Below are 13914 nucleotides of genomic sequence, written 5' to 3'. Positions count from 1 at the left end.
AGTGACCGGTCCCCGTATGCGTAGGAAAAAGGCAGGGCCCCCTGCCCACAAAGACTGCTCTCGGGGACAGGTCCCTCTAGGGACAGACAGGTCCCCGAGCACGAAAACTGCCCAGTCTGAGCAGTGTGAGAGAAGCAAAGTTGAGGGACTTGGGTGCAATTGTTGCATTAGTGAAGGGTATAGAGGGGAGATCACTCTCCTCCTCTCATTCTTACACTCAACCAAACACCTCTCTCTCTCTCTCTAAGCTCTCTCTCCCTATCTTGAAGTGAAGAAGGAGGAGAAGGAAAGGAAGGAGAAAAAGGTGGAGAAGAAGGAGAAGCAAGCTTGGAGGAAGAACATCTCCCTCTTCTTCATCCTCACCTTGGTTGGAGCTAGCTTAAGAGGTAAACTTCTAAACCCTACAATGGTAGAAAGCTAGGGTTGGGATTTATAGCTCTAGAAATGGTTTGATTAGAACCCTAGCATGCTTAATAGATGCTTAATGCTAGAATTTAGGGATTTGTTGAAGTAGATTTGCAATAGTACAAATCTAGAGCTCCAATTTGGGATTTTGTTGAATAGTGAGGTTTGATTTCAATTGATGGTCTCTTAACCTAATTGCTAGGTGTCTAAACGCGTTGACGAAGACGGAATTTCGATTCGTCGAGCCGGTGAAAAGTTATCTGCAAAACAAGACCGATTGAGCTTCGTTTCCACGTAGGAGGTCGAAGCAACGTTGAAGCAAGTGCCAAGTAGCGTTCTTAGAACCCCAACATAGTCGAAAGGTGGGTGGTGTCATCCCGAAGCAACCGGGTTCCTCTCTATGTCTTTGTGCTCCATGATTTCGCATCTCTTGCATGTATGCATTATAGGATTGCATTGTTATTCCATTTCCTTATGCTTGCTAGTTGATATCAATGTATGAGTTGAATGCTTGATATAGTGGTTAGATAAGGATTGGGTCTTGACATTGAATCCTATAGTGCCGAGGAAAAGAGATGGACTCGATGGTTACCTAGTGACATAATGAGTGGCATATGATTGTTAAATAAACAGAACGAGTGGCATATAACTTAGTGTAAAGTGGCACTAGTGTTTGTGAACTTAGGGATAGGTGGACTCCCTAGCGATGACTCGTTGAACAAGAACATAGTGTAGTAAATACTTACACATGGACATTGGGATAGGTAGATTCCCGAGTGACAGTTAGCCCTAGTTGATAGGGTATCCTCGAGTTAAGAGGATTGGATCATACTCACAGTCTGTTTATATTTGTGGTGGTCGCGCCACACAAGTCGTCGTGCACTCCGGAGTTTGGTGCGAGAGGGGCAGAGTTGATGTCCCACAGACGATTTCGGGTTTGAGAGCGAGGTGAGTCTCCTTACCATACAAGATGCGAGGTGAGTTGTGAGCGACCCAAGGGATCGCCAAGGATTGGTTGAAGAGAGAATAGCACTGTTATTGAACATTTGCTCATTGGATATGGTTAGTGGACATAATGGCATGTTGGTAAACTACTTACTATAGGATGTATGCATAAATTACACATGATTTGGGCATAGTAGCATAGTTTTCTTACTATGTCATTTACAGTTTTCATATCTATCTATCTATCTGCTTTTGCCCACTCGGACCTAGTGGGGAGATCGGCGGAGTCAGCGGCCGAACCCACTGGGAACTATGGACAATAGTTCTCACCCTACTTTGTTGCAAGGCCTAGTTCGAGCACGCCGTGCGAGGATCGCGGCAAAGGTATAGTACCTGAGCAGTAGCATAGTAGCTTTCCTATTTTGCATTAGCACCACCTTTGTATATGAGTGACTTATGTCAGTGAGGATTGGAGGGCTATGTATGTATTTTGGTGATGACCTAGTGGACTTGTATTCATTTTTGGTAAAGATGTAAATGTAGTCAAATGTAAATGAATGCAATGTGATGTAATAGCTAGTAATCTATTTTTATTTTCCTTGTATATGCTTGTAGATACTTGCTCTTTCTTGTTGGCACTTGTGGTACTCCTCGTTGATCGTGTATGCATGAATTTAATTTTCCTGGGCAAATTCTTGTACATGATCAGGTTGTTAGCCTTGGGCGGACAGGAGAAGTGCTGTCCGTTCGGCGTCTGTTCGACGCGCCCGAACCGGACTAAATTGGTAGCGGTCTCGGGGCGTGACACCTTGTTCTCTAACAAACCACCAGCATATTTGCTTCAGTGTCCCCACACTGTCGACTCGAGACCCGTCTATCCAAAAAGGGAAGCGACCTATGCACCAATCTCATCGGATCAATCACCATCTCCGTGATCATCCATTGATCGGTAGCATTTAGGAATTAATCACCAATGACGCATGTCTCAAATTCTCAACTCTCGAGAATATATGTCATCATCTTATTAATTCCTTGGACGATTCATGGACACATACACAACATGAATGGAAATAAAAATCCAAATTTGTTCATAATATTTTAAAGTTAAATACAAAATTATGTCCTAGAAAGAATACATGTGTCGGCCTGGTTGGCTTCTAGGGCATACATCTAACAGTCAGCGAGTTCGGCGGCGGTGGACAGAAAAGAAGAGTTTATTTCTATATATATATATACACTATTTATTTATTTATTTATTTTTAACTCTCTTTCTACTGCCTTCTCTTGCTCTTTTTCCTCTCTTTTTTTTATTTTTGTTTTGTTTTGCAACAGAAGATGTGGATGACCCCTCTCGCGCAGCCGCTTTCGCCGATTCTCCATGTGATCCTCTGTGCGATGCCCATATCCCCCTCCCCGCCTCGAGCTTTTTTCTCGAGCTATTTATAAAGCTAAAGCCTTAGAAATCAAGATTTTTTCAGATCTTAAAAGAGATCTTGGAAAATATGTTTTATTTCTATTTACTATTTGGAAAGAGAAAGAAAGGGAACAGGAGAAGAGAGAGATAGAGAGAAGCGGAAGATTTTAATATTATTTAATCATATAAATAACCTATGATGACCTTGGTCGAACCTTGAGAATATCTTGGTCCAACCTTGGGGAGGAGCTATATCTTGACCAAGATCCTCCAACTGGAACCTTCCCGTTGGATTATTCATAATCTCTTCTATATATGAAAGTGCACTTGTGCTTGATAGGGTAGAGTGTCAAATTCTATTTGTGGACGCAGGAAATGTTACCACGTATACCTTACAAACTGTCAATTAATCTATNTTGATTAATTGAATTTCTATTTTTAATTGATTAAAATATTTTAAATCAAAATAAACAAAATTTGAATGGATAAAAATTTAAAAAAAGAAATGGACTAGCATACATTTATATAGCCCTCACCAATTTTCAATATTTAGGGATAAAATAGACAATTTTATTCTTAACCTTCATTATACTATAATGTAACTAAGATTAAAACGACCCCAACTAATGATAGTATATCTTGAAATTTTTTTAAAACAAAGTAAATATTCATAGGGTTAATTTTGATATTTCAAATTGTGTAGGGGCATTTGTTAGAATCTTGAACTTTTCAAGGATATGAATCAAATTGTCCCTCTAAAGAAATAGTGAACAAAGAGTAACATGGTAATTTCATATTTTAAAGCACAAAAAATTCTGAGTTAACGGAAGTTAGCAAAAAAGTAAAGATAAAGGCATTTATGAAAGAAATATTGTATTTAGAGGTTATTTGTTAAATTTTAAAAATTTGAAGGGTATTTATGATATTTCATAATTTTGTAAGGTTACAAATGAAATTAACCCATATATATATATATATATATATATATATATATGGGTTATTTGCATACACGTCCCTACAAACATAGTGAATTGCAGAAATATCCCTGCAAAACGAAAATTCCATAAGTTGTCCCTGCAAAAGTCTTAAGTTATGCAGATATGTCCCTACCGTTAAGGTCTGTTAAAAAAATTTCGTTAACCACAATTAAAAACTTAACCATGGTTAATTAATAACGTAAATTGACAGTTTTACCCTTCTTCCTCTTCCCTTCCATCTTCTTCCTCGCCGGCGATGGCGGTGGCGGTGGTGGTGGCGGTGACGGCGACGGCGGCAGCTGCGGCGACGGCGACGCCGGCATCGGCGGCGGCCCTCTCCCTCTTCCTCTTCCTCTTCCTCTTCTGTCTTCCTCTCCCTCTTCCTCTTCCCCCTTCTTCTTCCTCTCATTCTTCCTCTTCCCTTTTCTTCGTCGCCAGCGAGGGAGAAGATGTGGCGGCGACGAACCCTCTCCCTCTTCCCTCTTCCTTTTCGCCTTTCTTCTTCTTCTCCCTCTTCCTCTTCCTCTTCCTCTTCCTCTTCTTCGTCGCCGGCGAGGGAGGAGATGCGGCGGCGGCGGCGGTGAAAGCAAACCCTCTCCCTCTTCCTCTCCTTCTTCCTCTCCTTCTTCCTCTCCTTCTTTCTCTTCCCTCTTCTTCATCGCCGGCGAACCCAACCCCGCGTCGCCGCCGCCGCCGCCGCCGTCGCTGCCGTCCACTCAGGTGGCCCAAAGAGGGAGAGAAAGAGAAGGGAAAGAGATTTCGAGGGATATATTTATGAGGGTAAAAAAGTCATTTCACAAGAAAACTGTTAAAAAATTAACAGTTTCTTAACAGATTTCAACCAGAGGGACATATCTGTATAACTTAGGACTTTTGCAGGGACAACTTATGGAATTTCCGTTTTGCAGGAATATTTCTGCAATTCATTATGTTTGCAGGGATGTGTATGCAAATAACTCTATATATATATATATATATATATATATATATATATATATAGTAGGGCTACTATACTCTTATGAGTATAGAGCCCTTCGTATTCATAAGTTATTTTCGATATTCGGGCTTCCGAATCGACGATTCACACCATTTAACATGATCTAGAGTATTTGAAACTTCTAGAAAATAAATTTCATAACTTTTCGAAATCATTATAAAGTCAATCAAGCGGATATAAAATTAATGGTCAAAATTAAACAACGTCCTAAGAATGGATGATCGGATCCTTCAATTTAATATCGGGGTTATTGATCTTTATCTAGGTAATAAATAGATATTTCTATAAAAAAATTCAAGCTATTCCGATTCTTTTACACCGTTAAACTAGCAAGTATCACATATCGGCCGTTAAAAATTATTAATTTTGTGAGCTATTGATCGTAAGGTAAATGATATTGAAAAATTATAAAATGTAGTTTCTAGAAATTTTAAATGCTCTAGAAAATGTTTAACAGTATGAATCGTCGATTCGGAAGCTCTATCAACGAAAACGACTTATGAGTACGAAGGCGATCGTACTCATAAGAGTATAGTAGCCGGACTATATATATATATATATATATATATATATAGAGAGAGAGAGAGAGAGAGAGAGAGAGAGAGAGAGAGAGTCCGGCTACTATACTATCGATAGTACTAAGCCCTTGGTACTATTGAGTTTTCTACAGTTAGATCTACCCTTTGATCATTTCCACCCGTTAGATTATACTATTAAACCAACCACCCACTCAACCCTAGGGGACTACTAACAATTTGACCGGGGACCACTATCATCCTAACCGCACATCTATTCATCCAACGGCTGAAAACTCAATAGTACCAAGGGCTTGGNACACTAACTTGATACACTTTAAACCACAAGATACTAAAGTGAGAAAGTGCGAAACCATAGGGGTGGTATTTGAAGTTTACTCTTTTTTATAAGCAGTGTGAATGTGATTAATGACAAAAGAGGAAAAATAAATGGAGGTATCCCATTCAATCCTTTCATTCCAAACAAAAAATTTCAGGTTCAGAATTAATTCAGATGAATTTATGAAATTATAAATTAATTCAAATCTATTATGATTTGATGTTTTGGTTTTAAACAAGATACTAAATGTATCTACTTAATAAATTCAAAGAGCAAATGGTGGAGAAAAGCATCAACAATCACACAGGACATAAGGTTTTTAGTCCTATTCTCTTAGATAGATAGTCATGAAATTGCGGTGGAATGTGCCATCCTCAATAATTTGTAGTATAACCTTGCAGCGGACTCAAATAAAATACCTATTTTGCAACCAAGAAAAATTCAAAGAAACACTAAATGTAAAAATAATTAAATGAGAAAAAGTGCCAGAAGGAAAAAAACACTACAAGACCAAAGATTTAAGTGTCATGATATGAAATCATGCCAAACACTTGCTGACATGGCACGACACAGTGCGTGCCGCGCCACACTATGCCAATGTATGTCGCGCCATACTGATGCATCATGGCACGGCACAGTGCGTACCGCGCCACACTGTGCCAATGTATGTCGCGCCATACTGATACATTCCGGTCACAAAAAATACATGTGTACCAACACATAATGACATGAAATATTTATGCTTTTAGTAATAAAATATTTTAATTGCTTAGTATATATTTTTATCAAATCGTTTAAATTTTATTGAGAAGATTATTTACTAATTTAAAGAATAGAAAATTTTAAACTATGTCATCGACACGAGAACTGTATCGGTGCTGATATTTTGTTGGCACGATACCGGATGGTGGATATGACCCATGTCTATGGGTATTTAAATCCCTGTACAGGACTTATATGAGGCATCATCACAATCACAAGGCAAAATCAAACTGGACAAGCAGAATATCATGGAGAAAGATGTTTGCTCCATGTCTTTTTAACAATGTCTGAAAGTGAATCCCCTACAGATCAAGAAAAACACAACTGAGCTAAATATTATGCCGAAATTTCAATCCAGGAAAACAAAATTATTCTCTCAGAAGCCGAATGAACTTTTGTCTTAACTGAGCAAAAGTTGTACACATGGTCCATTTCACTGAAGGCTCTCAATAATGCGAGTACAAGCTCTCAGTTTTAGATGTCAAGAACAAATATACGAAATTAGCTAATGTTCCATTCCTATTTATGCTAAAAGATTTCAATTTACCAAGGTTACATACCTAATACCCCTCAAAATTCATTTCTGTTATTACTTTTCAGACTATAATATATATAATAATAGACATGATATCAAGGTTAAGAATCATCAATGAATCAAGGAGCTATTTTCTTCTTCTCAGTTGAAGGGTTATATTGATTGTTGATTTTGATGTTTGACTCTTCATAAGGATCTCTTTCATCTTCCTTGCCAAACCCAAGCTCCGACATGTCTTGTTTCGCCATCAAGTTTCTGAAGAGAGAGAGAGAGAGAGAGAGAGAGAAGGGTTTAGAACTAGTATTCAAATATTTAGGGCTTGTTTGGTTCACCTATTTTAGACTATGGAATCGAAATGAGATTCATCGATTTCAAATATTATTGTTTGTTCTACAGGAATTGGATCCTAATTCCCATTCCACTCTAAAATGGGAATGGTTCAATTCATGTATGGCCCAATCGGGCTTTGAATCCCGGATTGGCCTAGTCGTAAGTAAATGACTCAAAAACTTTTCTTGCAAACACATCCCCCTCTTCTCCCTTTCATCAGTCTCCTCTCTCTTAACCGAAACACTCAAAATTCTAGATGTTTATTTCAATTTCTCTCTCTTAACCGAAACACACTCAAAATTCTAGATGTTCCATTCCAAAATTCTAGATGTTTATTTCCATTCCAATAATGAACCAAACATTTTTCCATGATTCTCCATTCCATTTTCTATTCCCATTTTCTATTCCAATACAATCCAATTCCATTTTTCATTCCCATTTTAATCATGAACCAAACATGCGTGTAAGAGATTGTCGACAGGAAATTTAATAAACTATTAACAAATATTTGTTATCGTAGAAGAAAAATCTTTGCTGTGTTATACCTTAGGATTTGTGGCACCACTATTTTGCTCAAGTTGTTTTTTTTTTTTGACTCCTCGATGATTTGTAACTCCAAAGAACTCTATAATAGAAATGTAATTTTTCCAACAGCAAAAATCAGGGAGGAAGAATTACAAACCTCTCCATCATGCGACATTCCAAGTACTTCTTCGAGAAGTGCCTACATTTTTCCGACTGAAAGCCTGATGATTTCAAGCAGGCTACGTACTCTTTCTTTTCCTGCGTTAAGACATAAATCTCACATATTCTATCCCTTTTACTGTGAATTATGAATAATAAATAATACATTCTAGAATAGAAGGATCTCATCATCAAAGACAGTTTCCCTCAAATGAAAAAAAATTACAAGAAACAAAAAAGATAGTGCACTTCTCCTACCAAGTCACACTCATGCAAATGATCCAAAGGAAATACACCTTTTTCTGGAGGTATAGGTCTCGCTCCCCTATTTCCACCAAATGCACCGCCTACCGAAAACAATAAAACATGCTGAAAATTTGTATCAGTTTAAATAGTCCAAATTTGAAATTAATAAAAACTCTATTTGTAAAAATATAGCTTTAAGACTACAAGGAAAAGTAGAAAGTTGAGATCTCTGATGCAGTCCAACTAACATCAAGACTAAAACTAAGCAAAATAGAGCAAAAATCAAAGAAGAAAGCCTCACCTGGTTTCTCCACGAAATAGGGCTCAAAAGGGCTCTGTAAGGGGGTTCGGGTGGGTTATATAGAGTTGCAACAATTGCAAATACAACCCCCAACAAAATCAGCCTTTTCAACAAAGTGTACTAGTACACGAGAAAGTGTACCGGTACAAACCCAGCGTATGCCCGAACCCGAGGCTTGGGTTGGCAGAAAAACCTATCTGTACCAGTACAACCATCGAGTTGTCACCGGTACACGTTCTGTACCGGTACAACCATCAAGGTGTACCAGTGCACAGCCTCGCAAAATGCAACCCGAGAGCAGCCTAAGTCTATCATTTTGGCGACCTTAGTGCTACTTGAAAACTACAATTCTCGGGATACGAGTTATAGGTCGAAACCCTGTCAACGATCATCCAGAATATTTGAAAAAACTCAGAACACTGATCAAACACTCGAACCTCATAATTTGCAAAGGTCTAGTGCGTTACAGACCCATTCTGTTTCTTGTAGCTATGTATCTTCGCAGAGGCCGACCGTCGACACAGGAGCGTGCGCAGTTGACGCAGGACCGTACCGTACCTTCAGAGTGCCGGTGGCGAGTGCACCCCCTATTATGGAGCAGAGTACCCGACCGGAGGCGAATGCACCCCCTGACGTGAGTGCGCAGTTGGCTGCCTTGACTGAGGTGATCAGACAGCAGGGTGTACTTTTGCAGAGGATGTGCGAGATTGTTACTCAGTGATCGGGTGTTGATCCAAGAGCATCTGTGCAGCAGACACTTTGGGTTGAGAGAGGTGATACATCGATCCGTGAGCGGACACAGACAGCGGGACAGAGTCAGGACAGGAAGCACCCAGCTTTAGACGACGGAGGACAGTCGAGCAGCAGGCGTCTGCCGAAACCTCCACGATCACACTCTCAGGGTCGTGGGTCTTTAGGGAGTAAGAGTTCCAAGGGATCCCATCAGTAGGGACAGACACCGAGGATGCCGCAGTGTGTGATTTGCGGGGGACCACACTGGCCCCGACAGTGTGAGCAGAGAGAAGGCCGCTATTTTACTTGTGGTCAGTCTGGACACATGAGGACAGCCTGTCCCCGAGCAGCATCTCCAGCACCATCCACGGCGTCAGTACCGCCAGCACTTCAGGAGGCTGTTGAGGCATCGCTGAGCTACAGACAGGCGGATGAAGTTGCAGTGCTACAGCTGAGTGAGCAGCGAGGGCTGGCATCAAGTGGTAGCATGTACGAAGTGCAGACTAAAGATTCCGCGGCCGCAGATCGAGTGGTGGCAGGTATTATTTTGATTTTGGTATTTAAGTTGTGCATTAGTTGAAACCTGTGCATCACATTCTTTCATTAGTGAAGCATTTATATCATTACATGGTCTAGAGTTAGGGTCTTTTTCACAAGCACGAGAGGTACAGATCCCATATCATGTTTTACAGGTTGCAGAGTATTGTTGGTCGTGTCCGGTGCAGCTGGATTCATGGATCTTGCCCGCAGACCTGTTGGTGTTAGGGCAGCTGCAGGACTTCGGCCTGTTGTCGGTAGTGCGGGAATTCTCCGATGTGTTTCCCGCGGAGTTACCGGGGATACCGCCGGATCGGGAGATCGAGTTCGTCATAGACTTGATTCCCGGTACCGCACCGATCTCGAAGGCTCCGTACCGAATGGCGCCGGCGGAACTGAAGGAGTTGAGAGGTCAGTTACAAAATCTCCTTGACAAACAGTTTATCCGGCCGAGCGTATCACCGTCGGGAGCCCCGGTGTTGTTTGTACGGAAGAAGGATGGATCGTTTCGACTCTGTGTGAACTACCGTGAGTTGAACAGAGTCACGATCAAGAATAAATACCCACTTTCCCGAATTGACGACCTATCCGACCAGCTGCAAGGGTCGTGTGTGTATTCAAAGATAGATTTGCAGTCCGGCTACCACCAACTGAAGATCAAGCCGGTGGATGTACAGAAAATCGCGTTTCGTACGCAGTATGGGCACTATGAATTCACGGTCATGCCATTCGGGCTTACGAATGCCCCGGCGGTGTTCATGGACTTGATGAACCGTGTCTTCAGGGAGTACTTGGACCGTTTTGTCGTGGTCTTTATAGACGACATATTGGTCTATTCTCGCAATGACGAGGAGCATGCCGAGCATTTAAGAATAGTGCTTCAAGTCCTTCGGGAGGAGAAGCTATATGCTAAGCTAAAGAAGTGTGACTTCTGGCTCCGAGAGGTCGCGTTTCTAGGGCACGTGATTTCCAAGGGTGGAGTTTCTGTAGACCCGAGAAAAGTTGAGGCGATCAAGGATTGGCCGCGCCCGACGAATGTCACGGAGGTTCGAAACTTCGTGGGCTTGGCGGGCTACTATAGACGGCTCGTGGAGGGCTTTTCGAAGATAGTAATTCCGCTTACCCGTCTGACTCAGAAAGGCACCAAGTTCGTTTGGAGCGAGGAGTACGACTGGAGTTTCAAAGAGTTGAAGGAAAAGCTAACTTCGACTCCGGTACTCGTTTTACCGGTGCAGGGTGAAGACTTTGTGGTTTACAGCGACGCATCATATCTGGGATTGGGGTGTGTCCTGATGCAGAGCGGGAAGGTAATCGTCTATGCGTCCCATCAGCTGAAGAGTTATGAGAAAAACTACCCCATCCATGATTTGGAGCTGGCAGCGGTGATCTTCGCTTTGAAACTGTGGAGGCACTATCTATATGGTGCCCATTGCGAGATCTACACCGACCACAAGAGTCTGAAATATCAATTCACCCAGAATGAGCTAAACATGCAACAACGGCGGTGGTTGGAACTACTAAAGGATTATGATGTTGATATCCTTTACCACCCGGGGAAAGCAAATGTGGTCACGGATGCACTTAGCAGGAAGTCGGCGAAGAACCTCGCTATATGGGTTACAAATCAAGCGCCCCTATGGCTGGACATGGAGCGAATGAACCTTGAGGTGGTTGCTCTCGAGATTTCGGCTCAGTTGTTTGCGCTTGTTGTCCAACCGACCTTGTTGGAAAGGATCAAGAATTTGCAATCCGCAGACCCAGATCTCCAAAAAGTGCGACGCAACATCGAGAAGGATTGTGGCGGCGATTTCACGATAGACACCGGTAGTGCACTTCGATTCCGAAATCGATGGTGTGTGCCGAACCATGAAAAGATTCGAAGGTTAATCTTGCAAGAGGCACATTAGTCGCCTTATTGTGATCACCCGGGCGGCACCAAAATGTATCAAGGATTGAGAATGCACTATTGGTGGCCTGAATGAAAGGTGATGTTGGACGCTTCGTGGCAAAATATTTAGTATGCCAACAAGTGAAGGCGGAGTGTCGATTTCTAGCGAAAAAACTGCAGCCTACCAATCCCCGTTTGGAAATGGGAGGATGTGTCAATGGACTTCGTGGTCGGCTTGCCTCGTTCAACGGGCGGCCACGATGCAATTTGGGTGATTGTGGATCGTTTGACGAAGTCGGCTCACTTTTTGCCGATCCACACTATGTGGACAGGTGACAAGTTGGCGCAGGTTTACCTCGATGAGATAGTGAGGTTGCACGGGGTGCCAAAGTCAATCGTGTCGGATCGCGACCCCCGATTCACTTCACACTTCTGGAAGAGCCTGCAGGAAGCCCTTGGCACACAGCTCAACTTCAGCACCGCATTTCATCCTCAGACAGACGGGCAAACAGAGAGGACCATTCAAACTCTGGAGGATATGTTGCGAGCATATGTCATCGACTATAAGGGAAGTTGGTGTGATCACCTACCGATGGCCGAGTTCGCCTACAACAATAGTTATCATGCTAGTGTGGAGATGGCACCGTTCGAGGCTCTTTATGGGCGGAAGTGTCGATCTCCTATACACTGGAGTGATGTGGGTGAACGTGCCGAGTTTGGCCCCGATGGTTTGCGAGAAGCGGAGGAGAAGGTTCGCCTTGCTCGCAAGAGATTGCTCACGGCGGAATCGAGACAGAAGAGTTATGCAGATAGGCGCCGTCGAGACATAGAGTTCGCGGTGGGCGACCGCGTGTTCTTAAAAGTTTCACCGATGCGCGGTGTGAAGCGATTTGGAGTGCGGGGAAAGCTAAGTCCCCGGTACATCGGGCCTTATAAGATATTGGAGCGAGCAGGCACGGTGGCCTATCGGCTTGCCCTGCCGCTGAAGCTCGCCGATGTGCATAATGTATTCTACGTCTCCAATGTTCGCAAGTACATCCATGACCCGGAGCACGCGATGTTATATGAACCGCCAGAACTTCGAGAAGACTTGAGTTATGAAGAGTTTTCGGTGAAGATTATCGCTCGTGAAGTGCGAAAACTGCGAAATCGTGAGATTCCCCATGTAAAGATTCGGTGGAGCAATCACGATGATCGCGAGGCCACCTGGGAACTCGAGGATCTGATGAGAAAGCATCACCCTCACTTGTTTGAGGAATAGAGTATGAGTTTAAGTTGAGTTGAGAAATTCGATTAGTTTCGAGGACGAAACTCCTTTTCAGGAGGGCAGGATGTAAAAAAGTGAATTCTTGAAACCCGAGAGTTGGACCTCGTACAGAATCGACTAATTGTCAAGTGGGTGTGCTTCGAAAAAGCCGAAGAAGTCAAAAACCCAAAGGGTGCATTGCAATGGGCCCGTAAGAGCAAAATGTGCAAAAATCTGCACTGGACAGATTTTGCTCTCGAGAACCGGTCCCTGGTATAAGGGATCGGTTCCCGTAGGATGGGTGCGCGGGGAAAACCCTCTGCGCACCATTGTTGCTCTCGGGGACTGGTCCCTGGCGGGAGGGACCGGTTACCGTAAGTGTCCTGCGAGAGCATTGCTCTCGGGGACCGGTCTCCGGAAGGAGGGACCGGTCCCCGTACGCGTAAAAGCTGGCAGAGAGCTTTCTGCCTGCCTGGGATGCTCTCAGGGACCGGTCCTCCCGTAGAGGGACCAGTCCCCGTGCGCGAAGACTGCCCAGGCAGAGCAGGTTGAGGGAAGCAAAGTTGAGGGTTTGGGTGCAATTGTTACATAAGTTGAGGGGTATAGAGGGGTTGAGCCCTCTCTTCTCTCTCATTCCCCCCCCCAAACACACATCTCTCTCTCTCTAAGAGCTCTCTCTTCTCTCTTGAAGCAAAGAAGAAGGAGAAGAAGGAGAAGAAGAAGGAGAAGAAGGTGAAGCAAGCTAGAGAAGGCTTTGGTCATCTCTCTCTTCCTCTCCGCACCATTGGAGCAAGCTTGGGAGGTAAGCTTCTAACTCCTCTCATGGTAGAACCCTAGGGTTTGGAATTCTAGCTTTGTAAATGGGTCAAATAGACCTCTAGCATGCTTAATAGATGCTTAGGGCTAGAATCTAGGGTTTTTATTGGGAATTTTGCTATAGTGCAAACCTAGGGCTCCAAATTGGTGGTTTTTGAAAATTTATGAGATTGATCTCACTTGAGGGCATCTAAACCTAATTGCTAGGTGTCTAAACGCGGGACGAAGTCGGATTTGCGATTCG

The 13914-nt window shown here is 43.0% G+C and overlaps 1 protein-coding gene across 1 annotated transcript; it reads right to left on the bottom strand.

Annotated features, from left to right (window-relative positions):
* Window positions 7010-8291, bottom strand: LOC109722580 (cytochrome c oxidase assembly protein COX19-like; the record flags this gene model as incomplete). Its single annotated transcript, XM_020250675.1, has 3 exons — window positions 7010-7145; window positions 7903-8003; window positions 8163-8291. Coding segments are annotated over 3 exons (366 nt in total), but the record flags the coding sequence as incomplete, so codon positions are not given.

This window comes from Ananas comosus, linkage group 16 (assembly GCF_001540865.1).
Source record: "Ananas comosus cultivar F153 linkage group 16, ASM154086v1, whole genome shotgun sequence".
NCBI classification, from domain to species: Eukaryota; Viridiplantae; Streptophyta; class Magnoliopsida; order Poales; family Bromeliaceae; genus Ananas; species Ananas comosus.
The sequence above is the reverse complement of the archived record's forward strand: the minus strand, read 5'-3'. Positions and strand labels throughout refer to the sequence as shown.